The sequence below is a fragment of the Microcebus murinus genome, chromosome 9 (assembly GCF_040939455.1).
Source record: "Microcebus murinus isolate Inina chromosome 9, M.murinus_Inina_mat1.0, whole genome shotgun sequence".
In the NCBI taxonomy this organism is placed as follows: Eukaryota; Metazoa; Chordata; class Mammalia; order Primates; family Cheirogaleidae; genus Microcebus; species Microcebus murinus.
Window position 1 is genome coordinate 70,926,369 of NC_134112.1, and position 25,613 is coordinate 70,951,981.

The 25,613-nt window shown below is 37.8% G+C and overlaps 1 protein-coding gene across 2 annotated transcripts; it reads left to right on the forward strand.

Moving 5' to 3' along the window:
* The first annotated feature begins 18,380 nt into the window (after positions 1-18,380).
* Positions 18,381-25,087, forward strand: CAV2 (caveolin 2). 2 transcript variants are annotated; one of them, XM_012761098.3, is made up of 3 exons: positions 18,396-18,661; positions 18,948-19,135; positions 23,965-25,087. In XM_012761098.3, the coding sequence occupies exons 1-3, from the start codon at positions 18,512-18,514 to the stop codon at positions 24,113-24,115; spliced, it is 489 nt and encodes a 162-aa protein (XP_012616552.2). In that variant the 5' UTR covers positions 18,396-18,511; the 3' UTR covers positions 24,116-25,087. The 2 variants fall into 2 exon arrangements, with proteins under 2 accessions (XP_075862682.1, XP_012616552.2); XM_076006567.1 differs by lacking the exon at positions 18,948-19,135 and having other exon boundaries at positions 18,381-18,661.
* The last annotated feature ends 526 nt before the right edge of the window (positions 25,088-25,613 follow it).

The following is a 25,613-nucleotide window of genomic DNA, read 5'->3' on the forward strand; positions in this document are numbered from 1 at the left end:
ATGTTCAAGTCTGTTACCCAGCGTGAGTTGATTTTTGTGAGAGGTGAAAGGCGTGAGTCTTGTTTCAGTCTTCTGCATGTGGCTGTCCAGTTTTCCAGCACCATTTATTGAATAAGGATTCTTTTCTCCAGTGTAGGTTTTTGTCTGCTTTGTCAAAGATTAGTTGGCTAAATGGGGATGGTTTTATATCTGGGTTCTCTGTTCTGTTCCACTGGTCAATGTCCCTGTTCTTGTGCAAGCTGTTTTAATTACTATAGCCTTGTAGTATAGTTTGAAATCTGATAAATTGATACTTCCTATTTTGTTTTTATTGCCTAGGATTGATTTTTCTATACGGGGTCTTCTCTGGTTCCATACAAAGTGTAAAACTATTTTTTCTATATCTGTGAAAAATGCTGATGGTATTTTAATAGGGATTGCATTGACTCTGTAGGTCACTTTGAGTGGTATAAACACTTTAACAATGTTAATTCTGCCGGCCCATGAGCATGGTATATTCTTCCACCTGTTTACATCCTCTGCTATTTCTTTCTTCAGTGTTTCATAGTTCTCCCTATAGAGGTCTTTTACCTCCTTAGTTAAATATATTCCTAGGTACTTTATTTTCTTTGTTGCTATTTTGAAGGGGACTGAGTCTTTGATTTGGTTCTCACTTGTACTGTTGTTAGCATATATGAATGCCTCTGATTTCTGTGTGTTGATTTTGTATCCTGAGACTTTACCAAATTCATTTATCAGTTCAAGGAGTCTCTTGGTTGAATCCTTGGGGTTTTCTAGGTATAATATCATGTCATCAGCAAAGAGTGAGAGTTTTATCTCTTCTGCTCCCATTTGGACACCCTTAATTCCACTCTCTTGTCTGATTGCTGTAGCAAGGACTTCCAGCACTATGTGAATAGAAGTGGAGATAGTGGGCAACCTTGTCTTGTTCCAGTTCTAAATGGGATTGCTTTCAATTTTTCCCCATTCAGTATGATATTGGCTGTGGGTTTGTCATATATGGCGTGTATCATTTTTAGGTAAGCCCGTCTATGCCTATTTTGTTGAGCATTATTATCATAAAAGGGTGTCGAATTTTGTCAAATGCTTTTTCTGCGTCCATTGAGAGGATCATATGGTCTTTATTTTTGCTTCTGTTTATATGGTGAATTACATTTATAGATTTGTGTATGTTGAACCATCCCTACATCCCTGGGATGGTTATATTCTTTTTGTCCCATTTAACAAAAACATGTGTGCTTAGTGTCATATTGCAACATGCAATAAACATTGGTTTATTTAGGTTTCTTCTCTTTTCTACTTCCATTGTGATATTTTATTACATTTAGCTGCTTCTAGTCAGTTGGCTAGTTAGCTTATCCTTCCTGTAATCTGATTTCCAAATAAATAACTGCTTTGCTTTTATGATTCTGAGATGTGCAGTTAAGGTTGCCACTTAACTTCCAAGTTTTGAACATGTTCTTTCTTATTAGTTTGAAATAAGACCAGAACAGTGCTTCCCTCAATAGGTACACTTTCTTCTCATAAATGAAAGTTTCATCAGATACTCTGCTTTCAACAGAATTGCTCTTCCACCAACTGTTCAAACAGCTGAAGCTCCTGCTTCTCAACTATATCATGCCTCAGTGCCACCATTATACACATCTTCCCACTGGAGAAGAGATCTATAGTGTATGTCCTCACAAATATACCTTTTGTTTTACTCTCCTTCTATGGATATTCAAATATTCATAACTTTAAAGTCTTCTTAGCACTTTCTCTTCCATTAAATCTATTTTTCTAAATAAAAAAATAAGAAAGGCAACATATATTTATTCAATAATAAACAAATTCATAACAAGCAAGAAAATATGATTTCCATAGATCTCAATGATAATTTCATGGATTTATTTTTGCTTGCTTATTAATTCTTTTAAAATTGTCTATTTGTAAATGTACATATGCTATAAGAAACAGTGTTACAGTTTAATCAGGCAGAATTACATGAGTAGAATCAAACAAGTTAAACATAGTTTTGAATTACAGAGTTTTGACACTATGGGCTAACACTTCAAAGTAATACAGATACAGGAACTTTTCTGAAAGTTTTTAAAAAAACTATCTTTTTAAGTAAAAACTCAACTACATTAACAATCAATATTCAGAAATGCCTTCATACACACACACACATATATAATTTCTTAAATATACCTCTAATTTTGGAAAGACAGGGAGGAAGAAGTCATTATGAGAAAGGAAATGTTACTATTGGGTGATGAAGCAGAGTCTCTTGAGAGTGAAACAAAACTGCACATTTCCTTTTTTATTAATTCCCTTATCCATTCATACTATATCTGTCTTAAAGGTTCATTTTGCCTATGTAATTTCCCCTGGGGGACTGGCTCTTAAGATGAAGAATGTGTGTATGTTGTGCAGAGAAGATAGTTTTAGGATCTCTAGACTTGTTGTCTTAGCTTAGGGTGTGGATATAGTTTGGATGCTTGTATCCTCTAAATCTCACATTAAAATTTGATCCCCAGTGTTGGAGGAAGGGCGTAGTGGGAGGTGTTTGGGTCATGGAAGCAAATTCCTCATGAATGGCTTTGTGCCATCCCATAGTAATGAGTGAGTTCTGACTCCATTAGCTCACCAGAGACTTGGTTGTTTAAAAGAGCCTGGCACCATGCTTCTTTTACAACCTGCAGTACCATGGGCCAAATAAACTTCTATTCTTTGTAAATTACCCAGACTCAGATATTTCCTTTATAACAATGCAAAATAGACTAAGACAGGTGCCATAACAAAATATGATAGGCTGGGTGGTTTAAGCAACTGATGTTTTCCTCCCAGTTCTAGAGGCTGAGAAGTCCAAGATCCTCAGAGTGCCATCATGGTTGGGTTCTTGGTGGAGGCCCTCTACATGGCCGCCTTCTCATTGTGTCATCCCATAGCAGAGAGAAAGTGTGGTATCTCTTTCTCTTCTTATAATGGCACTAATCCCATTATGGGGGCTCCACACTCATAACCTCATCTAAACCTAATTACCTCCCAACAGCTCTACCTCCTAGTACCATTACATTGAGGGTTGGGGCATAAGAACCTATGAATTTGAGGGAGACATGAACATTCCTTTTATAATGTGCTTCTATTCCTCCAGAAACCTAGGAACAATTCAGCTACAAGACACAACTTTCTCTCACATTGACCTCTTAAAGCTCTAATGTATTGTTATTCTTACCATGCTGGACATTCTCCAGCTGCTCTGAAAATATACTCTCCATCCTTCTCTACCTTGCTCTGCACCTTATGGACTACATCAAGAGTGCCTCCACCCTTTGTCCTCTAGCTGGGTTTGGCCAATTGCAAAAGATCAGAGAATGGATGGAGAATATATCTTTGTTTTATTCTCTCAGGGCCCCCTGAGAGCTGTATTCCTCTTACAAAGGCCACAGTGCCAGGTGGCTTCTGGGTTCTGGTCACCAGCCCTTCCCTCACCCTTCAGGCCTATGGCTGGTAATAGCTTCATTGTTATTGACGCTTCCCTTGACCCATCTCACAACCTTGAATACAGTATTTCATTACACTGCCCTCCATGACATCACTCCTTTCCTTCCAGGACCTTGACTGCACACAGATTTCCTGTCTCCTTTCTCCATCTTACCCCAAATCCCCTTCTATTTGCCTAATTTCTTCTGAACCAGGGCCCCAGACGGGGAAGCGCAGATGCCAAGCCACAAGCAAGGGTCAAGGGCAGGAATACCACACACTGCCTCATAGAGGAGTGACAAATTCAAGTCAAACGATAAACACAGACTTATATATGGATGGACATTCAGACTTGAAAACTGACCATATTTGGCTTGAAAAGCTGCAAATCCTACCCACAGTTAAAGCTTTACTTCCCAGCTGCCAAAACAAACATTTCAGTATACTTATCAACTTGCAACTCTCTCATAATGTTTAAATGTTAACTACTTTTCTGAAATTTTTGATATAACTAGCTTCTTCTTTTAACTTGAAAAATATGTTTTAAAAATGCTTTTAATATATTGACCAAAAAAAATTAAGAAATGATGAAAATCACTGTGATGGGGACATCAAGGGCTCTGGAAGAAAGTCTTGAAAAGCAAGTATGGTTCACATCTTGCTGGAATCACTAGAAGCATCTCCCGGGATAAATTCCAGAAGCAGAATGTGGTCAGAGTTTGAACAGCTGCAGGTTCTATTTGCTCCTGCATTCTCTCCCAACTCCAAGATTTTTTAGATAAAATCAGATGCAAAATTAATACAACGAAGAGCATAAAAGGGCAAAGTAAGTTACAAAAATGAAGCCTAAAGGGTTGGAAATTACCATACCTTGGTCCTCAATAGTGTTCTTTCTTTTGTTGTTTTCTCAATACCCACTGAGGAAAAAAGTACGCACTCCTTTGTAAATTTCTAGGTTGACATATAAAATGTCTTGTTCACCACAGTTTAAATAACAGAATGTAATTTCCAGCATATTATAAATACTAACATTGTCCTTTAAAATGTAGCCAATGGAATATAAATGTCACATAAATTTGATGTCACTATCATCTATTTTATAAATATAATATATGAGTAAATACATGGCAACCTTTTATTTAATTGCCAAAAATTTGGCTTGGTCCTTCCTTTCCTTGAAATGACTATTCCATGTGACTTCTCCTACAGAATCTACAGTAAATGATATTCAAGAATATATTTTTTATGCTGAAAGTATTTTTGATCATCTTCGCATACTTTTTTGCTATAAAAATATGTCTATAGGCCAGGCGCAATGACTCAAGCCTACAATCTTAGCACCCTGGGAGGCCAAGGCAGGAGGATCACTTGAAGTCAGGATTTTGAGATCAGCCTAAGTAAGAGCAAATCCCATCTCTACAAAAATAGAAAAATTAGCCAAGTCTGGTGGCGCATACCTGTAGTCCCAGTTAACCAGAATTGCTTAAGCCCAGGAGTTTGAGGTTACGATGAGCTATGATGATGTCACTGCACTCTGGGGGCTGGAAGGAGAATGACAGGATAGGAAGAAAATATTCACAAAGTATTTATCCAATAAAGGGCTAATATCCAGAATCTACAAATAACTCAAAAAAATCAGAAAGAAAAAAAAAACCCACTAAAAAGTATGCAAAAGACATGAACAGAAGTTTTTTAAAAGAAGATAGACAAATGGCCAACAAACATGAAAAAATGCTCAACATCACTAATCATCAGAGAAATACAAATTAAAATCACAATGAAATATCACCTTATATATCAGAATAGCTAATATTAAAAAGCCAAAAAACAACAAATGCTGGCATGGATGCAGAGAGAAAGGAAAACTTATACATTGTTGGTGGGACTGCAAACTAGTACAACCTCTATGGAAAACAGTATGGAAATTTTGCAAATTAATAAATATGGACTTACCATTTGACCCAGCAATCCCAATACTGTGTATCTATCCAAAGGAAAAGGAAAATAAGTCATTTTATCAAAAATGCACCTGAACTTGAATGTTTATAGCAGCACAACTCATAATCACAAAGATGTAGAATCAACCTAAGCGCCCACAAAATGTGGTGTATATATTGATATATACCATGGAATACTACTCAGCAATAAAAAGGAATGAATTAATGTCTTTTGCAACAAATGAAGTATCTCAGGAATGGAAAAAACAAACACCACATATAGTCTCTAATAAGTTGGTAATAATAGATGGGCACAGATGGGCACAGAAAGAAGTAAAAACCATTGGAAATGAAGAAGGGTAGGGTGGAGGAGGGGAGAGATAAAAACCTACCTAATACGTGTAATATACACTATTTGGGTGATAGGCACAGTAATAGCCCTGATTTATGCATTATGAAAAAGCTAACCAAGTAACAAAAACATGTGTACCCCATTACTATTTTGAAATTTAAGAATGAAATCACCATCAGGAAAATATAAATCAATGAAATACCATTTCACATCCATTAGGGTAGCTATAATCAAAAAACAGATAATAACAAGAGTTGATGAGGGTTTGGAGAAACTTGAACTTCCTATACTGTTAGTGGGGATGTAAAATCATGTAGCCACTTTGGAAAACAGTTTGACAGTTTCTCAAAAGATGAAACATAAGAGTTAACATATGATCCAACAATTTGACTCCTAGATATATACCCAAGAAAAATTAAAACATATGTCTAAACAAAAACTTGTATACAAATGTGCATAGCAGCATTATTTATTATAACCAAAAAGTGGAAACAACCCAAATGTCCATTTAACTGATGAATAGGTAACATTGCTAAAACGGACTATCATTCAGCAATAAAAAGGAATGGAGTATTGATGTATAATGCAACATGGATAAACCTTGTAAACAAGTGAAAGATGCTAAGTGAAAGACGCCAGTCACGAGGGACAACATGTTGAATGAATTCATTTATATAAAATGCCAAGAATAGGAAAATCTATAGAGACAGAAAGTGGCTCAATGGTTGCCTAGGACTAAAGAAGATGGAGAGATTAAAGGATGATAGCTAGTGGGTACAGGGTTTCCTTTGGGGGTAATGAAAATGTCCTAAAGTTTATTGTGGTTATTGATGGCTGTACAACTATGTGAATACACTAAGACTATTGAATTGCACACTTTAAATTTGTCAATTGTATGACATGTCAACTATAGCTCAATAAAAATATTATTAAAAAATAATCGTGATTATGTCTAAATGTTTTCCACTTGGATTCCAACTTTCATTTAGCCCATTTTCCCAAATCAAAGTACGTATGCTTCTTTCTATTATTTTAGTCTGGTGTTTTCTGAGGCATTTCAGAGCTATTTGGGTAGAACCTGCAGCAGCCATGTGGGTGGCTGTTCCCTGGCCAGTACTCCAGGTCAGCCCACTCCCCCAGAGAGCATGTGCCAGTCCCATTCACTTGGAGCACTATCCACCTGTTTGCCCCAACCCCCACTTGCCTTTGTTGTTGAAGATCTAGCAAAGTCCTGACTATCCCAGGTTTTAACTTTCTGGTGCAATCAACTGGAGAAGTCAGTAGAGGAAAATCCTAAACAACAATTAGCCACAATTTCACTTTTTATTTGACTTTGAAATAATTTATGTACCTTTAATCACAGATTAAAATAATTAATTCCATTTTGGATGAAATATCAGCACTCACATAGTATAATGCTCTCATTAAAGACAGTTGAAAGAAAACTATCTGAGGCATTTATAGTATTCAGGGAAAGCAACTACAGAACTGAACATTTGTTTGAGAATAACCACAAAATGAGTAATTCATATGCAGATAATGAAAGATTCCAGAACTGTAATCAACAACTCACTTGTGTCAAAGAATAAAGCCAACTATATCATACAAACACACACCTGAAATATTTCATTATTGATTCCTTTCAAATCCGTGTGATATCTCACCAGTTGGGGTCTGGACCAAGACATCTCAAGAAACTTGGGTGTATATCCAGACCTAGCACTTAATAACTATGGAGACCTTCAAATTCGTGAACTTCTCTGAGCCTCAGCTTCTTTGTCTCTACTATGAGTTAATAGCAATTGCTCTGTCTTACAGGAGAGTTCTTAGGAGCAAATGTAAAAGTATTTGGAGAAAATATGAAAAGTGTATATAATATTAAGGATTCTGAGTTATATGAGAGAATATCTTATTCAGTATGAGGCCACCTCCCCCACCCTTTGGTTGCCTTTTTACCTATAAACATTGACCCTCTGAGGAGACTAAAATTTACTGAGTGTCTTTTCTGGGAATCATAGAGCTAAGCATTTCTTAGGCATTTTGTTTCATTCTTATTACCATTTGACAATGAAAAACTCAAGGATAAGAGAGCTTGACTAACAACCAAAGTTACACAGCTAATGAGTTTTGGAATAGGAATTAAAACCTAACTCTAAACTCACGCTTTTTTCTACTACACCATACTTTTGAGGGAGATTCTCCTTTCCTTGCTCTCCTTAATAACCCCTGTCCCTGTAAGACATCCAAGTTAGAGAGGCCACCATCCATAATCCCTGGAAAAGGAGGAAGATGATCCGAAGACCATTATCAAGCTAAGATGGCAATAGGTCCCAATTTGCCCAGGACAGTCCCTGTGTAGGCTGGTTGTCCTCATGTAATTATCAGCCATGCCTCCCACTTTTACTTTCAGAATGTTTTGATTTGGACCTGAGACACTGACACTGGCTCAACCATCATGATGGCTAACCAGAATCATCAAGGAATTAGATATGTATTTCTCAACCATCGTCACTACACATCAAAATCGTAGATTTATAAATGTGCTACAGATATTTTTTTTAAAAGAAGTTTGTGTAGTAAAGTTAAAAGCGTATATGTAGATACATGTGTAGAGAAGATAAAGGCCAGGTGAGTAACTTAGACTGAAGAAATAAGAAAGACAAGAGAAATAGAGAAGTTATGACATGTAAATGAAGAATTGTGAGACAACATGTATCAGTATACTCAGAGAAAAATAATCTACTGGATCTTAATAAGATATGTTAAAAGACAGTTTGTAAAAGCAAAATGTCTTCTCTAGCATTTGATATTGCCTCTTCCAAGGAGGCAAGTAGAGTGAATATGAATGCATTTTTCATTCGCCAAAGAGACATTGTATCCAGGTTGATTATTTTGGGCTTTGTGTTTTCCTATGAGCTATGTTCTCCAGTGATCCACCCCTTGGAAAGAACATCAGTCTCAACCCAGTACCCTATTCTCCTTTTTCTCTACCTCATGACTTTAAAATGACAGCAGAGATCTGTTACCTTTTAGTCTAGACATTGCCAACCTTGATATTTTCTATTCTTGTTGAATTTTGGATTATCTAATTTTTCTTATTGTTTTGCTATTTAAAATCAGTTATATGTACACATGCTGAGGATGTGGAGCAACTGTAACTCTCATTCACTGCTGGTGGAAGTGTAAACTGGTATAATCACTTTATATAATTGAAAGTGCCTACTATAATTGAATACATATTTATCCTTTACCTCAGCGAATCTTCTCTTAGATATAAATCCAACAGAAATGTGTATGTATCTGCACCAAGAGACATATTCAGAAATTTTAATAGTAGTATTATTCATAGCAGCCCCAAATAGTAAACAACCCACATTCCTTCAACATTAGAATTAATAAATAAATCATGGTTTGTTCATACAATGAGACACCATTCAACAAAGAGATGGGCTGAAGTGAAGATGAAAGAACTACTCCCATACACAACATGGATGAATCTCACAATCGTGCTTACTGAAATGAACAAGACACAATAGAGAGTAGTAGGCATGATTCCCTTCATGTAAAATTTAAGACAGGCAAATTTAACGCATCACATTGAAGGCTAGTATCATAGTTTCTTTGGTGGGGGAGGATGTGGTGGTGGATAACAGAGACTGCCTGGTTCTGAGGTCTGGTAGTGTTCTATTTCTTGACCTGAGTGGAGGACACAGGTTGTGTTTTCCTTGTGTTAACTCATTGGGCTGTATAATAATACTTAGGATTTCATCACTTTTCTCTGTGTATGTGTGTGTGTGTATGTGTATCCCCTTAGCAAGAATATTCATTAAATTGTCCACCCTTAAAAGATCTTTTGGCTGTTGTGTGGAGAAAGCAATTTATGAGAAAGAAGTGGAAATATAGTCAAACACGGACGGAGGCTACTGAGTGGGGTTCAAGTGAGATCTGAACTTAGATCAGGGAAGGGAAGTGAAAATGGGAAAAGGTGAAAGCGCTGATTTCAGAGATAGAGCTAACAGGGCTGATGGGCAAGGAGGCAACCAGGGATATGGAGGAATTAAAGCTGCTTCCTCCGTTTTGAGTTTGACCAACTGGGTGACCAGAGAATAATCAAATTTGGAGATGAAAATCAAGAGCTAGGTTTTTGGGCACAGGAAAATTTGTATGTCCAAGTTGTCAGCAGGATATGTTAATTGGAAGCTTAGAAACAGGCACAGCGAAAAGAAAAACAAACAGGCACAGCTAGAACTATAAATTTAGAACTCATCAGCAGATAGATGATATTCACAGTCACTAAACTGGAATGCTTCCTAACTCTATTCTCAACCCTGCCTTATTCAACATTGATCAGTGACTATAAAGGCGTAAACAAACCACAGATTAACAGTAAAGTCATACCATAAAAACAGTGTCAAAAATAAGAAAACAACTCAAAGCATGATAAAAAAAATGTAATAGAAATAATGTAGCTACCCTTTTAAACTCAAATCATCAATTATTTCATATGAGTACTGTGGCCTAACAAAAATACATAAGACTACAAATGAGTTAAGATTTTAGTTTCCAGTGGATAACTTGAATCACCACTACCACAGAGTGGCCAAAACACCAGTCTAGAGATCAATACAAAGAAGGTAACACAGTATGCTTGTTTTACCCTGTGTTACTAAGACCCTAGAGCAGGTATCATATTTAAGTGTGATTTTTGAGATACTGGAATAGGTTCAGAGAAAAAGGAAATTACAAGAAATATTTGGAAAAAGTGACACATGAATAACAACTGAAAGAAATAGAACTATTTAGCTAGAAAAGGGATTCAGTAGGGAGAAGGGTTTGGGGTTTAAAAATTACCTTCAAACACTTCAAGGACTGACATTTAACACTTTTTCCTTAAAAAACTATAGAAGGCAGAATGAAGGCAAATGATAGATAGATAGATAGATAGATAGATAGATAGATAGATAGATAGATGATAGAATATCAGATAGATAGATTATGCCACAAAATAATGAGGAATTTCCTAACAGTGATATTTATGTTGCTTTATACAGTGATTCTCCATTGCTAAAATATGCCAGTAGAGCCTCTATGGCCACTTATGAAGATTCATGGCTGGGTGGATCATTGGTTTAGAGCCTCTGAGTTCTTCCCAACTGTGAGATAATTATGAATGGGCAAGACTCTGTATGGGAAAAATAACATTTTGGAAAGAAAGAGAATAAGAAAGCACGAAAGAGAGAGGAGGGAAGAGGAGGAAAGGGGAGGGAAAGGAAACACTTCTATCAGGCAAACACTTTCCCTGGCAGGAAAAAACAAACTAACAACAACAAAAAAAAAAACTTGAAGAAATTTAGGGGAAAATAAGATCTATGGCAGGAGGATGAGCTTCTAAAGTAGATTTAAATACCCTAAAATATCTCCCTACACCTAAAAGAAACTTACTACATTTTGTTATTTTCCTAAAGAACAGTCCAACTCTGATAGTTAATCAGCATCCTATAGTTATAAATAATTAAAATCTCTCAGTGATTCATTTACCACCTCTCATTTCTTCTAGTATGCCATTTTTTAAAATAAAAATGACTTGCAATACATACATGGCGAAATTGGAAAGCTTTTTCTAAATGATAAAATAATAACTCTATTTTTTGCCCCAAACATTTAGCTATTTGTGCTCTACTCCTTCAGAAAATACTTTGCTCTCATAGTAAAAGTCTTCAGAACCAAGTAATTTGAGTACCATGCCCTTTACAGCAACATTCTGCAAATTCTACTATTTCCAAATAAAGTAGTGTGCAGTTTTTTCAGGACCACAGTGTTTTACTATCTAAGTTTATTTCCAGTGACTTGTTTATCCAAGAGTTTCCAAGGACCATAATAATTTTTAAAAGGAAAAAAAGCATACTTTTTAATAAAATGTATAATTATATGAATGCATTTATGCTGACAAGCAAAATTTTATATTCATTCACTATTATTAAGGGGGTAAAAGTCACTCTGTCTATTTGGTAAATAATTGATAGCATTTCCCAAAAGTCAGATGGATATGTAAATACAGATGTTCCAGAAAACTGTGCATATTTCAACAAAAAATTTGTCATTTCTTTCAAGATTAGCATGATGAGAATGTTCTGAATGCTTCAAAGGATTCCACTCTCCCTCCTTTTTTTAAGAAAATGGAAGCATCTACTAAAATTGCTTCTGAAATAAGATATTTATCCATTTACTAACTGTTTAAATAGAGAAGAATTACCTCATTCAGAAACTCAAGAATGTCAATAGCCCTGTTTATAATGTATTTAATATAATGTATTTAATATTTAATGTATTTACTGTCTACCTTTAGATCTAATCCGTAGGCTGTTCTAAACAAGAACCAAGAACTTGATAAGTAGTTGGCGGACAGTGAGAGCTTCATTGGGTTTCAGTGGCCCAGAAAGAGTGCATCCACATACCAAAACTGCCTAATTTATTTTATGACTTTATGCATTGCAGAAATCTCCCTTACAGTTTTGTGTAACCATGGAACAGAAATAGAATAACATTTTTTTAGTAAACTCTCTGGAAACAAAATTCTTCCCAGATATTTATTGATAGGAAAATATAATCTAAAAATTCTTCTGCCCAGCCCCTTGGCAGCATCCCAGTCTTCCATCTGCTTTGTGCAGTTGGCTTCCCTTTGCTCATAAATGATTCTCTCAAGCATTGAAGGTCACCTGATAGACACCAAAACAGTAATTTACAAGACCCAGGTGGAACACATTCTGTACTTTTATTCTTATTTTTCTATTGGAAGTATGCAATGAAGCTAAAACTTGTTTCCAAAAATCTTTCCATTCTTTTTCCTTTGCCTAATGCAGGTTAGCTATGCTATTTTTAAAAATTAGCTTTAACTATAAATGGAAATAGAATAACATTTGTAAAAAGAAAAATTATTAGATAACACAAAGGCTTCAAACTGAGCTTCAGTAATTTTTTGTGCAAAATCAAATCCCAAATCAAGAAAATAATCTCCAGATTTGTTGTTTTAGCAACTAGTAATCTTGTACACACTTCAATTGGTATTTGGAAAACATTTAACTCTGCAGCTTTGCAGAAATTATGTGCCCACTTGAATATTCTAGAGGAAGTCATACTTACTAAGAGCTTAACTTGAAAGTTAGTGCTCACCAAAAGTTAATTAGTGTCTATTTCATGTTCCGGAAAGATAAAATATCAAAGTTGTACAGAGATGTCTTATTTATATATACAGTATTCAGAAATCAATGGGATACTCAAAAAATTAAACAGGAACATCCTTTACATATGGAAAACAGGATAAAATAAATCTAAAATTAATTGTCATACATTGTTCTGAATGAGAATGGAATGACCTATCCTATGAGCTCTAATCATGAATATGGATTTTTCAAGAGTGTACCTTCTTCCCCATTTATTTCTAATAGGTAACCATTCCCAAACAAAAGCTAATTCTGGAAATTCCTGTGTGTGAAGAGAGGTTTCTGGCCAGAGAAGGTAATATTTGAAACAGCCAGGAGATCAAGCTGGCACCAATTACAAGCAAGCCACTGTGCCTTAATCTTAAACTGAAAATTCCCTGGTTCACTGGTACAGGGCTTATTTTACACAAAATGTGGACAAGAAGGCAAGTGGTAAATAAAAAATAATGAAGAAAACTTTATAAAATATAATACCATGGAATCATCTGGCACCATTCCACAAAGTTGATTACTGAATAACTTTAATAGAAGACTTTTAAAAAATCTGTTCCTTTAAACTTCTTTGTGGGGGGCTGTCCTCTGTATTTTTAGTGCAGGGAGAAGGGGCAGGGATAGTCACGGGGGAGGATTGAGGAGGGAGAGGATGAAAAGATGCATTGATAAAAGAGGAGAGGAGAGGAGAGTTTATGCAGAGCCCACTGTGTTACAAGAGAGAGTGGATCATCCAGGAAACAGCAGGTCTTTCTGAATCTCTCAAGCTTTGCCCTTTCTGACAGTAAGAAAGCCTAGCAAGGTGTGCTTAAAGGACCTGGTGAGCAGCTGCCTGGTTGTTCCACTAACAAGTCAGCCAACTTTTCAGTTAAGATCACCCAAAACTTGCAAAAGCTATTCAATTGCAGAAGATGTCAAAAACCCTTGAATTTTATAGCTCTAAGATAGAATTTTATGAATCAAGAAGTCCCAAATCTATATTTTTCCAGATATAATCATTTAAATAGTCCTAGCCTTTGTGAGGAAAGTGTTAGGAGGCCAGGCAAGGTGGACAGGGCTTGGCAGTTGCTTCTTTTTGATCTCTCTCTCTCTCTCTCTCTCTCTCTTTTTTTTTTTTTTTTTTTTTTTAGGCAGAGTCTCACTCTGTTGCCCAGGCTAGAGTGCTGTGATGTCAGCCTCACTCACAGCAACCTCCAACTCCTAGACTCAAGCAATCCTCCTGCCTCAGCCTCCCGAGTAGCTGGGACTTGAGGTGTACACCATCCCGCCGAGCTAATTTTTTTTTTGTTTTAGTTGTCCAGCTAATTTCTTTCTATTTTTAGTAGAGCAGTGTCTTGATCTTGCGGCTGGTCTCAAAATCCTGATCCGAAGCTATCCTCCCACTTTGATCTCCCTGAGTGTTAGGATTATAGGCACGAGTTACCACACCAAGCCCTTTTTGATCTCTTGAGGGAGGTATACATATCCCTTAATTAATAGCAGCATTGTGTTGAAAATTTGCAATTAATCAATGATAATGGATTCTTCTGAAATTTTTACATGGCAGACAAATATCCTGAAGCTTAACATCAAAAAGTCCTGAAATTTCTGATAAATTGGTATTACAATCCTGAGGATTTTCTTAAGCATGCGTTTGTAAATGAAGAGCTAGAGCTTAATTTTTCCCATTTACATTGACACCATGTCTTCTTATGCAGAGAATCTCAGCCTGGAAAAGTAGGGAAAGGGCAATTTTGGCCCCCAGGGGACATTTGGCAACATCTGTAAACATTTTGGTTGTCATGACTGGGAAGTGTTATTGGCATCTAGTGGTTAGAGGCCAGGGATGTTGCTAAACACCTTCCATTGCACAGGGCAGCCTCTCACAGGGAAGAATGAGCTGGCTCAAAATGTCAAAATTGTTGAGGTTGAGAAACCCTGGTCCAATCCAAATGCTTTAAATACTATTAAACCATATGGTGAGATTAAGAAATTATTATTACTGTATTTTCATTAACAGCCAACTTGCACAAAGGTAGTTTGAAAAACAAACCCTGACTTAAACTGATGTAAACTATACAGGAATAAATGACACATTTGTGATTTTAAAATAAAAACTGAAAGAAAAAAATAGATATTTTTATTCATAGGAGCATTCACATACTATTTTCAATGAACTAGAAAATTAACCATGTTTCTTAGACACTGTGCTGAAAGAAGTGAGGAACCAAATGGTTAATAACTATCCTACTCACAAATACTAATCTATGATCAAGTTGTTATTCCTCAAATATATTAATATATCATCTAAAAATCAGCCCTCTTGTCAGAAGCTATGATATATAATAATATCCAGAAGGTAAATATACAGTATGAATTTATTATAAAACTTTCTTAAGAGGGGAAGGAGCTTATTGGAGAGTAATCCTGTGGTCTAGGAGATACTAGAATTTGTTCAGCCATTTAGCTCCTGCCCTTTCCTGGTAAATCTCCCTTTAGATAGTAAGGGCAGGATCTCATATGCTGTGGGAATCACTCCAGTTTAAGCCCCTTGAGAACAACAAGAGCTAACATTGCCTAAGCATTTACTGATAGAATAAGCAAAAGCATTTTTATAGCTCCCCTCAAAAAATCTTATGTGTTAAAATGACAAAATGAGCACGAACTTCATCAAAATAAGAACCCCATACAGACCCAACCCATGGGGAAGGGGACTGTTCAATAACAATTGGTAAATGGATGAACAAATGAATTCTCTCCTCTTAAATTCTATGCTATGTACAATAAATCTAGATGGGTTTCATTTATTTAGCTTAGGTTTGAGAGACACCTTTTCATAAATGCTTATCATTTTACAAATGAATCTATAATCTAAACTGTCCTGTTAAGACCATATTGATTCCACCTTCTTTTTGGGCTCCTAGCTCCACTGCCTGAAAAATGAGTCAATTATTTGTGATAACTCTTTCAAAAATCCTAATAATCCTACCAGAAATGTAAATGTGATCAGTGGACAAGAATTATAAGGGAAGAATTGTTAAGGCCAGATTTTAGCCACTGTGTCAACTCACTCTGGTACTTTGGGAATGACTTTCTTTTGTGGAGGAAACATTTTGAAATCCGGGATTATAATTTTTAGGAAGATAATTTTTTTCTCAATTTATTTTTGAGTTATTTGTTATATTGAATTATTGGCTGTACACTATCTCTTATTTGCCATTTCCATAATTTGCCATAATTAATATTAAGGATTCACTTACAGATTAATGTCTTCTATTCACTCTGATGAACATTTGTTGGACAATTCTAGAGGAGTCCCATTTGTCATCCGGTCAGACTGCTCAGGAGAATAGAAGTAGAGAAATACAGAAAAGGCAATGAGTAGAATGTCTGAGTCATCACTTTGGAATTAATTGAACATAAACAAAATTGAGAAAGAAAAGTAAAAAAGAAAGGAAAGGGCAGTAGGACCACATCTGGAAGAAGAGGGTCACTGTGGCCATGAGATTCACCCCTCAACGCTCTACAGGGTTACACCGCCATTCATATGACACAGTAGCAGCAGGAAAACTTGTAATTTAATTATTAGAAATATTGAATTTTACCCCCAAACATTTCCCCATTCAGTTCCTGTGGGTTTTGGAGGGTTTCTTTTATTTTTTTTTTAGTAATTTTTATTGTTTCAAAAATAGTCTGTTTTCTTTCAGAAGTAATTTTTCAAATCCAGTTCATATAAGGGAATTTGATTAGTGCGCTGTACTCAGTTAATTGTGTACCTACTATGTCTTAGCTTTGAGCAAGCTCCAAGCACCCCCTTAAGTCTAGGACCCATTATTTTGCTTTTCACAATTTTCACGAAGTTCCCTTCCTCCCCAAACACACAACTAAGTCAGACAGTCCCTAAAACCCTTTACGAACCTACAAGCTCCTCCTTTCTGAAGGCCTTTGAGTGAGCGGTCAGCAGGCCGGTTCATCTATTGCAGTTTGGCTTTGTGTTAGGGTTCTATTGACAGGGTTCCTACAAGGTAATTTCAGATGTGACTGCATCGTAGAGGTTCCCGAATTTTTCAACAGAGTCTGATTCAAAGAAAAATTGGCTCATGCCTGTAATCCTAGCACTCTGGGAGGCCGAGGCGGGTGGATCGTTTGAGCTCAGGAGTTCGAGAACAGCCTGAACAAGAGCGAGACCCCGTCTCTACTAAAAGTAGAAAGAAATTAATTGGCCAACTAAAATATATATATTAAAAAATTATTCGGGGCCGGGCACGGTGGCTCACGCCTGTAATCCTAGCACTCTGGGAGGCCGAGGCGGGCGGATTGCTTGAGGTCAGGAGTTCGAAACCATCCTGAGCGAGACCCCGTCTCTACTAAAAATAGAAATTAATTGACCAACTAAAAATATATATACAAAAAATTAGCCGGGCATGGTGGCACATGCCTGTAGTCCCAGCTACTTGGGAGGCTGAGGCAGGAGGATCGCTTGAGCCCAGGAGTTTGAGGTTGCTGTGAGCTAGGCTGACGCCACGGCACTCACTCTAGCCTGGGCAACAAAAGTGAGACTCTGTCTCAAAAAAAAAAAAAAAAAAAAAAAAAAATTATTCGGGCATGGTGGCGCATGCCTGTAGTCACAGATACTCGGGAGGCTGAGGCAGAAGGATTGCTTGAGCCCAGGAGTTTGAGGTTGCTGTGAGCTAGGCTGATGCCATGGCACTCTAGCCCGGACAACACAGTGAAACTCTCTCTCAAAAAAAAAGAGCTGTAGTAACAGTATAAAAAAAAAAAAACCGACCTGAAGGTGCAAACTCAGGAGGGGCAGGGGGCTCACCTACCTAACTCCAACTCCATATCCACACCTTGTCTCCAGCTGGCTCTAACACTGCACTGGGATAGCAGAATAGCTGACGCGCTTGTGGGGGGCCCCTGGCACTGGAGGGGTCCCCTGGCAATCAGGTATGCTGCGGCTCTTCACAATGCAGCAGCAACAGTGTTGACTGGAAGCTTACGGTATGTTGGGGCCATGTAAGAGTTTTACATACAATTGGCATTTAATTCTCACAGGACAACTCTGAAGCAGCTCCCATTTTATGAAGGAGGTGGCTGGCGGAGGCTCGGAAGCACTCATGGCAAACAGGGCCAGGAGGTGAGCACAGACCTTCTGGCTCCAGGGCCCGGCTCGTAACCGCCCGCCGCGTTGCCCCCCGCAGCCTGTCCGTCCTCCCTGGGACAACCTGCCGGCTCTTAGGCATCGCCGTCTGGCCGCCTCGCCACGTGACCAGGAGGCCCGGCAGGCCGGGACCGCACCCCGCGCCCCCCGCGCAGGGCCGGGACAGGACGCGCCGGGGCGGGCGGCGGAGGCAGCTCTGCAGCGCGGGCCCGGGCGGGGCGCGCGGGGCGGGGCCGGGTCGCCGGGGCCGGGGCCGGGAGCCGAGGCGGGAAGCGGCCGCCGCCCGGGCAGTGGGGGACAGGCGAGGCGGGGCGGGGCCGGGCGCGACGGGAAGGGGAGGCCGCGCCGGCCGGGAGCCGCACCGCGCCAGCCGGGCTGCAGCGGCCACGCAGCGAGCGCCGCGATGGGGCTGGAGACCGAGAAGGCGGACGTGCAGCTCTTCCTGGACGACGACTCCTACAGCCACCACGGCGACGTCGACTTCGCCGACCCCGAGAAGTTCGCCGACTCGGACCACGACCGGGATCCCCACCGGCTCAACTCGCACCTCAAGGTGAAGCCCGGGGCGGGCGGTAACCACAGCCGCAGGCCCAAGCCCCTCCCCCACCCCTCCCCTCCCCTCCCTCGCCGCTGCTCTGCCCCGCAGGGTCTGAGACCCGCACCCTCCCCCTGGCCCACCTGATGCCAGGGCCACCTGCGTACCCAGAAATTCTTAGCCAAATTCCGGTGGGGCACCCTAGCCACGCCCTTCCTTCTCGTTTCCCCAGCCCCCAGAGCTCCCGGTTCCCGGGGCGGCAGGTTGGGTCACAGTTTGGGGTCCCTGCGTCCTGTCTCTGCAGGTGGGCTTCGAGGATGTGATCGCAGAGCCCATGACTACGCACTCCTGTGACAAAGTGTGGATCTGTAGCCATGCCCTCTTTGAAATCAGCAAGTACGTGATGTACAAGTTCCTGACCGTGTTCCTGGCCATCCCCCTGGCCTTCGTTGCGGGAATTCTCTTTGCCACCCTCAGCTGCCTGCACATCTGGTGAGAAGGGGCACATGGGGTGGACCTGCTTTCTGAAACTGGAACTGTTCTTGGCCACCTGGCCCCTGCCCTCCTCTTCTCCTATGCCTGTTGCAGGCGGAAGGACACCCATGGGTTCCTTAGCAGTAGCAAAAATTGGAAGGCCTTGAAAGGCAGTGTGCTTTTTTTGGATTAACAATTTGGGCTGGGAATTTAAATAGAAAAAAGAATGTCCAACTTTCCTGGAGTGTGATTTTCCTTCACATCCTTAAGGCTGAGCTGAGTGTGGAGGTGGGGACCTAGAAGCTATGCTTCCTGCCACAGGCCCTCTCACAGGGCTCTGTCATGACTTGTGTCTGTGGTTCTGGGTGGGACTCTTCTTTCATTACCTTTTGTCCCATCTCTACCTGTGCTTGGTTGGTAAAATAGAAGTGATTTCTGAGCAGAATGCCACTGCCCATATAATTGCACAGGGCTGTCAGACCTGGTTAAACAGTGCTGGGGGTGGAGGGCGGAATACTCCAGCCCTGTTGCAGACAAATAGCAAGGCTGGAACCAGAGGAGGTGTGTGCAGCTCAGGTGAGGGTCCCGCAGCACAAATGAATGAAATCTCAAGCTTCAGGATGATGAATGAGAAGGCCTCCAAATTACTTTTTCACTGGTGCAGCACAAATGGAAATGGCATCTGGTTAAAGGGAAAAGAAATATGGAAACCCACTGGCCATTGAAAGGATGTTTTGAGTAAATTTATTCACACTCAAAATGCATCATAAAACTTTGGAGAACATTTTTAAGCGTTTAATTTTTTATTTTTTTTTTTTTGAGACAGAGTCTCACTTTGTTGCCCAGGCTAGAGTGAGTGCCATGGCATCAGCCTAGCTCACAGCAACCTCAAACTCCTGGGCTCAAGCAATCCTCCTGCCTCAGCCTCCCGAGTAGTTAGGACTATAGGCATGCGTCACCATGCCTGGCTCATTTTTTCTATATATATTAGTTGGCCAATTAATTTCTTTCTATTTATAGTAGAGACAGGGTCTCGCTCTTGCTCGGGCTGGTGTTGAACTCCTGACCTTGAGCAATCCGCCCGCTTCAGCCTCCCAGAGTGCTAGGGCACTTAAAATTTTTGAAGAAAAACTTCATATTTTAACAAGTTTTGTTATTGTTGTGTTAAACCCTATCTGCTTTAATCTAAGAGGAAGAATGTTCATATCATGCTCAGTATCACAACAGTCAAGCTAGTTGCTCACAGTACTCCTGATGAAATGTATTACCCCAGGTGCCTCCATGTCTTTCTTAACCACTTTATATGATATTGCCACACTCTGATGCATGCTCACGTACAACAATGAGCATGTTGTTGGAAGTTATCAAATTATTCATCATCCCTCTTTATCATCTGAATCTTAATTTCTCTAGTCTGTTAGCTATCTAGTTAGTTCAACACACACTACATTTATTGAGTGCTTAGTTTGTGCTGGGCACTGGGCCAACAATGGATGAAATATAGGATCTACCTTCAGCTTATTCACAGCATACCAGGGCAGCTGGCTGGGTTCAGAGATGGGTGCTGAGAAAATGCACTTAACTCTGATGGAGTAGAGGGAGGAACAAGGAAGGCTTTACAGAGAGAAAGGAGTCTAAAAAAACTTTTAAAAGACAAATAAAAATTCACCAAATAAGTAAAGGATAAACAACACGGATTGAATTTCATCACTAAAGGTTGCAAACAATTAAACTATGTTGAACGTGCCAAATGATTGCCAGAGAAATGAAAATGTTTGGTTTTTATGTGATCAGATTCACAAAGGCCAGATGTATAGTTATCTCATATTGTAACATGTACACATGGATTTTTGTTTTAAAGATGCCTAAGTTAGCACATAAATTTTAGGATTCCTAATTAACTAAAACCAGTCATCTAACCTCTATGTCAATTTTGTCACTTTCAAAAATGTGAAAAACTGAACATAGCATGTTATGAAACACTTACTATGAAGCTATTTGGAAATATAAAGTGCCATATTTATAGACCAAAAAAACCCTAAGCTTTCTCAAAGTTTTGTGGGAAAAGAATTTGAAAAAAAATAAGTTTTTCATTTAATAAATGGTAGAAAGATATAAAACTACAATTAACCAAATATTGCCTCTCTCCAGCTGGCACTTCTGAGAACAGGAGTGATTGTTTTTATTTGTTTGTTTTGTTTTGTTTTTTGGTCTTGCTTCAATTGGTGAATCATCAACCCACTTTTTTTTTAGCTACATAAAATGTATCATTTAACTTTAGCTTGTTTTACAAATTACATTTATGTGAAACATTAATATTTAACTATCAGACATTTGTCATTAGATAGCTGTGATTGCAAGTACAGGAGGAGTTTCAAACAAGAATCCTTAAAAGTTAGTTTGTGCCTTGATAAAATAAGTTTATCATTAATAGATAACATTCCCATGACACAGTAAAACCAGAAGAAGGAGAGACTATATAGAAGAGAAAACCAATATAAGTAAGCTTTTTATTTTTTTGCTTTCTTTTCATTATATATATATATAATTTTATGTTAAAGGGGGTTGTTTATTATTTTATCAATAAGTTGGTGGTGACCAAAGTTATGAACATGTGCAGTAATGGAACTCTGAACCAAGTCACAATATGACAGATCTGATTTTACATTCTTTAAACAAATAACAACAACACAACAACAGCAAAACACAGAAGTTTAGTAATGTTGGACCCTAGCCTGGAAGTGCAGGTCATTAGGCACCAGTGAACTGGTTTGATTCCATACCACCATCATACAGAGATAGCTGTTATTTGACAAATACAATTTATTGGTCATAAGTGGATCATTACGAAAGAAACGTGAGTGGAGCACCAATACCCCTTATTTTTGCTGGAATGCAAAGCAAATAGACGTCCAACTGATCGAAATGCAATAGTAGCAATCTCATTTCTAGAAGATACCATTAATACAGCAAATTGCCATGACAATGCAATCTGCATGACACTATAGTTAATACAAAGCTAAATAAAAGTCTTGTCCTGGGGCTTTATTATCCAGTGGAGGAATATATAATCTTATAGATTATAAAATTTACTTAAGAAGTATTTGGTTGGCTACATTGAGCCTCAATAAAATTTTGGGTCATTCAAAATTTCCTGGAGTTTCAGAAGGGAAACTATTTGTGATGTTCAGATCCCAACTTAAGTTTGATATCAGAGAGTCATTGGATTCTCTGCTCCAAAATGAGAGAACAACTTAAAGAAAATAAAATTAAAATGAGTTCACCACATCCTATGAACTGAAGTGCTCAGATGTGGGTCGCTGCACTTTGTTAAACTGGAAAATCCACTTTTGTCACATGCTTAATTCCCTATTAAGACATGTAGATCTCAGGAGTTATGGGGATAAAAAAAATTCTTAGCCTAAGGAAGAGTGGAAAGTGCATTATATTCTGAGTGAAGTGATTTGGTTAGGAAACATTCTGATCTAAACTTCAACCATGTTGTAGGCCAATTTGGGGTTATTTTGTTATAATTGTTTTCTTTATATATTCTGAATTCAAAATAGGTCTATTTGTTATATACTATAGTGACAGCATCATATGGACATTTCAGGGGTGCATAAGAAATGTCAATCCTGATAGCCAGTTGTGTAAGTTTCCTGTTCTCACCTTAATTTGATGTGCCCAAGGCCACACATCAAGTGAGAAGCATAAGAGTCAAAAGTTGCCATCCTTCAGGTTTCTATTCAGCTGTTTTGCTCTGAAACACCCAGTAATTAATTTTCTTATAAAAGTGCTTCATGTATTTAGCACTGGGAACAAAATACAGGATAAATATAAACTGTATAGATGGTCAGTATGAATAATTTTGTATTCTAAACGTGTATCAGTCAATCAGATAGTTGCCTGATCTTTTCTTCACTTTGAGCTAAGTACAGCAGACCTTTAAGTAAGTCACATTTTAATAGCAAACCAAGAAAACTTGGCAATTCCTTTGAGCCTACCCAGGTGGTAATAAAGATTCTGCTGAGACCACCATCAGTGCCTGAGAATTCACAACTGCTACAACAGAGAACAATATTTAGAGGATTACATAGAAAATTAACCATCTTGAGGAATATAAGAATATGTAGTTTTCTTAATAAAAAACATATCAAATATTTCAGTATAGACTAGTTGTTCTTGTCTAAGAGTTCTAACATCAATTCCAGGGCTGTTTTAACTACACCACACAGCCCTTTTCAGTGCATATGATTATTATGAAAAGTTAATAATATAAAGCAGAATTAATGATACAAAGCATAAGAGATTGATATATTTATTTATGCCCAAACCTTTACTAAGGGTCAAGGGTGTTATCACTTTAAAAACTTACATTCTATAGGAAAGGCAGGAATGTAAGCATCTATTTATGACACATTTTGATAAATTTGAGGATTAAGAAGTTTATTACCATACTTTAGAAGCACAAAGACAGTGTATCTAACCCAGCCTGGTCTAGGGGCAAGGGAAGTGGAGTGAGGCAGCAGGAAAGGCTGTCAGGAAGTAGAATCAGGGAAATATGAAGAGTTAGGCAGGTTAATGTTTAGTGGTAGAGATGAGGTAGATAAATATATGATTTTATTTATTTTTCTTTTACTGTGTCAGACAGCATGCCACCAGTAGAAAGAATATCAGTATTTATCATCTACATGACTATTTATTTTACAAGCAACATATCTTTTGTACATTTTACCACTATAAATTAAATGAGTATAATTATTATACCTTTTCATGCATATACAAGAGTCAGCGACCTTATTTGGTAACAATAATAATCGTTACACATCTCTGTTCTTCTATTCCAGGATTATAATGCCTTTTGTAAAGACCTGCCTAATGGTTCTGCCTTCAGTGCAGACAATATGGAAGAGTGTGACAGATGTTATCATTGCCCCATTGTGTACAAGCGTGGGACGAAGCTTCTCTTCTATCAGCCTGCAACTGAGCCACGACTGAACACTTGGACCCCAGGTCTAGAGATTTGGAAACTGTAATACTTCTTTGTTATTGTAACATAAAAGGACTACTGTTCTGTTCATTTCCCAACTGTTCTAATTAAGAAAACTATTAAGATGGGCAACCACATTTAGAAATGTTTATTGGCAGTTCTTTTCAAACAATGCTTTTCTAATTAATAGGATTTCATAACTAACTTTATAACCTGAATTATACAGTAGATTGAAAACACTTAATTCGAAAGGCAGTTTTTTGCTTTGCTACAAAAGCATACATTTTTTAAATGATGAGTCTATGGTGATCAAGGGTCATTTCTGTGAAAACACTACAGTAGTTTTGTGCACTATTTGCTCATAAAAATATAGGATTTCTTATTTTTTTTAAGCCTGGGAGTAATACTTTTTAAATTACCTTTACAAATGTAGTCATGAGGATACTTAGAGCTAGGATATACAAAGATCCTAGAAATTTCAGTAACAAAAGCACACAGTGATTATAGTAACTATCAAATATAATAAAACAAATAAATGTGAAAATAGATTCATGAAAATATGTTCTTTTACGGTATTGTTAACCTATAAGCCTATTTAACAAGATGTTTCATTTTACTGTATATTTTGTACTTAATGTAAATGTTGCTCTAATCAGATTGCTTTAAAGCATTTTTATTATATTTGTTATCTTGTTGAACTAATATATAGAATGAGTAAATATAGCTTTCACAAGATAACTTCATTGGTAAGACTGCACTGTCTTGATTATGAAAACACTTGTATATCTTCTTTGGGAATAGAACGTAAACGAGTAAGACACAAAGCTTTCCTTTCTAACCTTTCCAAGCAAAATCTGAAATGTTTTATGACTGATATTTATCTGGCTGTGATCTTAAAATAATTCATGCCTGATTGGTATTTCACCCAGGAGATGCTTTCTCTCTTATACTTAAAAATTAAACCTGTGTTCTGCATTCCTATTAATGTTTCATTTTACTTTCAAGTAATATTGGTGCTATTCAATAACATTGTACAATAAAGGCTATTTTTTCAGACACTTAAGTACAATTTTAACTACAGTGATCTATGTAGAGAGACTTGTAGGAGAGTTATCAACTTGTTGGGTCTATGCTACTGAGCTACATGCATACATTAAAAACTAGCAGCTACTTTAAGATGTTCTCTAATACGGGTTTTATAACACAGGATAAAGTTATTCTTATCATTTTGAACTGTAGAATCCTACTTCAGTGTTATGAGTCACTGTTGCTTTAACAAAATCTCATTTCAAAATGATAGGCACATATTTTAAAAAGTCTATGATGTGAGTAGTTACTATAACTTACCTTAAATGTGTATAAATGCTTAAATTTCAGAATTACCATCAGAACCTAAATTAATATTCCTTTGAATATCCTTATAAATGTCAAATCTTCATTCAGTGAAAGTGAATAAGTTTTTCAAAATTACCAGGACTGGTAAATATAAAGGATTATTGAACTGGA

Coding starts and splice junctions, on each gene's coding strand:
- CAV2 (XM_012761098.3), top strand. CDS start 18,512: ATGGGGCTGGAGACCGAGAAGGCGGACGTGCAGCTCTTCCTGGACGAC. Junction 18,662..18,947: donor GGCTCAACTCGCACCTCAAG/GTGAAGCCCGGG, acceptor CTGTCTCTGCAG/GTGGGCTTCGAGGATGTGAT. Junction 19,136..23,964: donor CTCAGCTGCCTGCACATCTG/GTGAGAAGGGGC, acceptor CTTCTATTCCAG/GATTATAATGCCTTTTGTAA.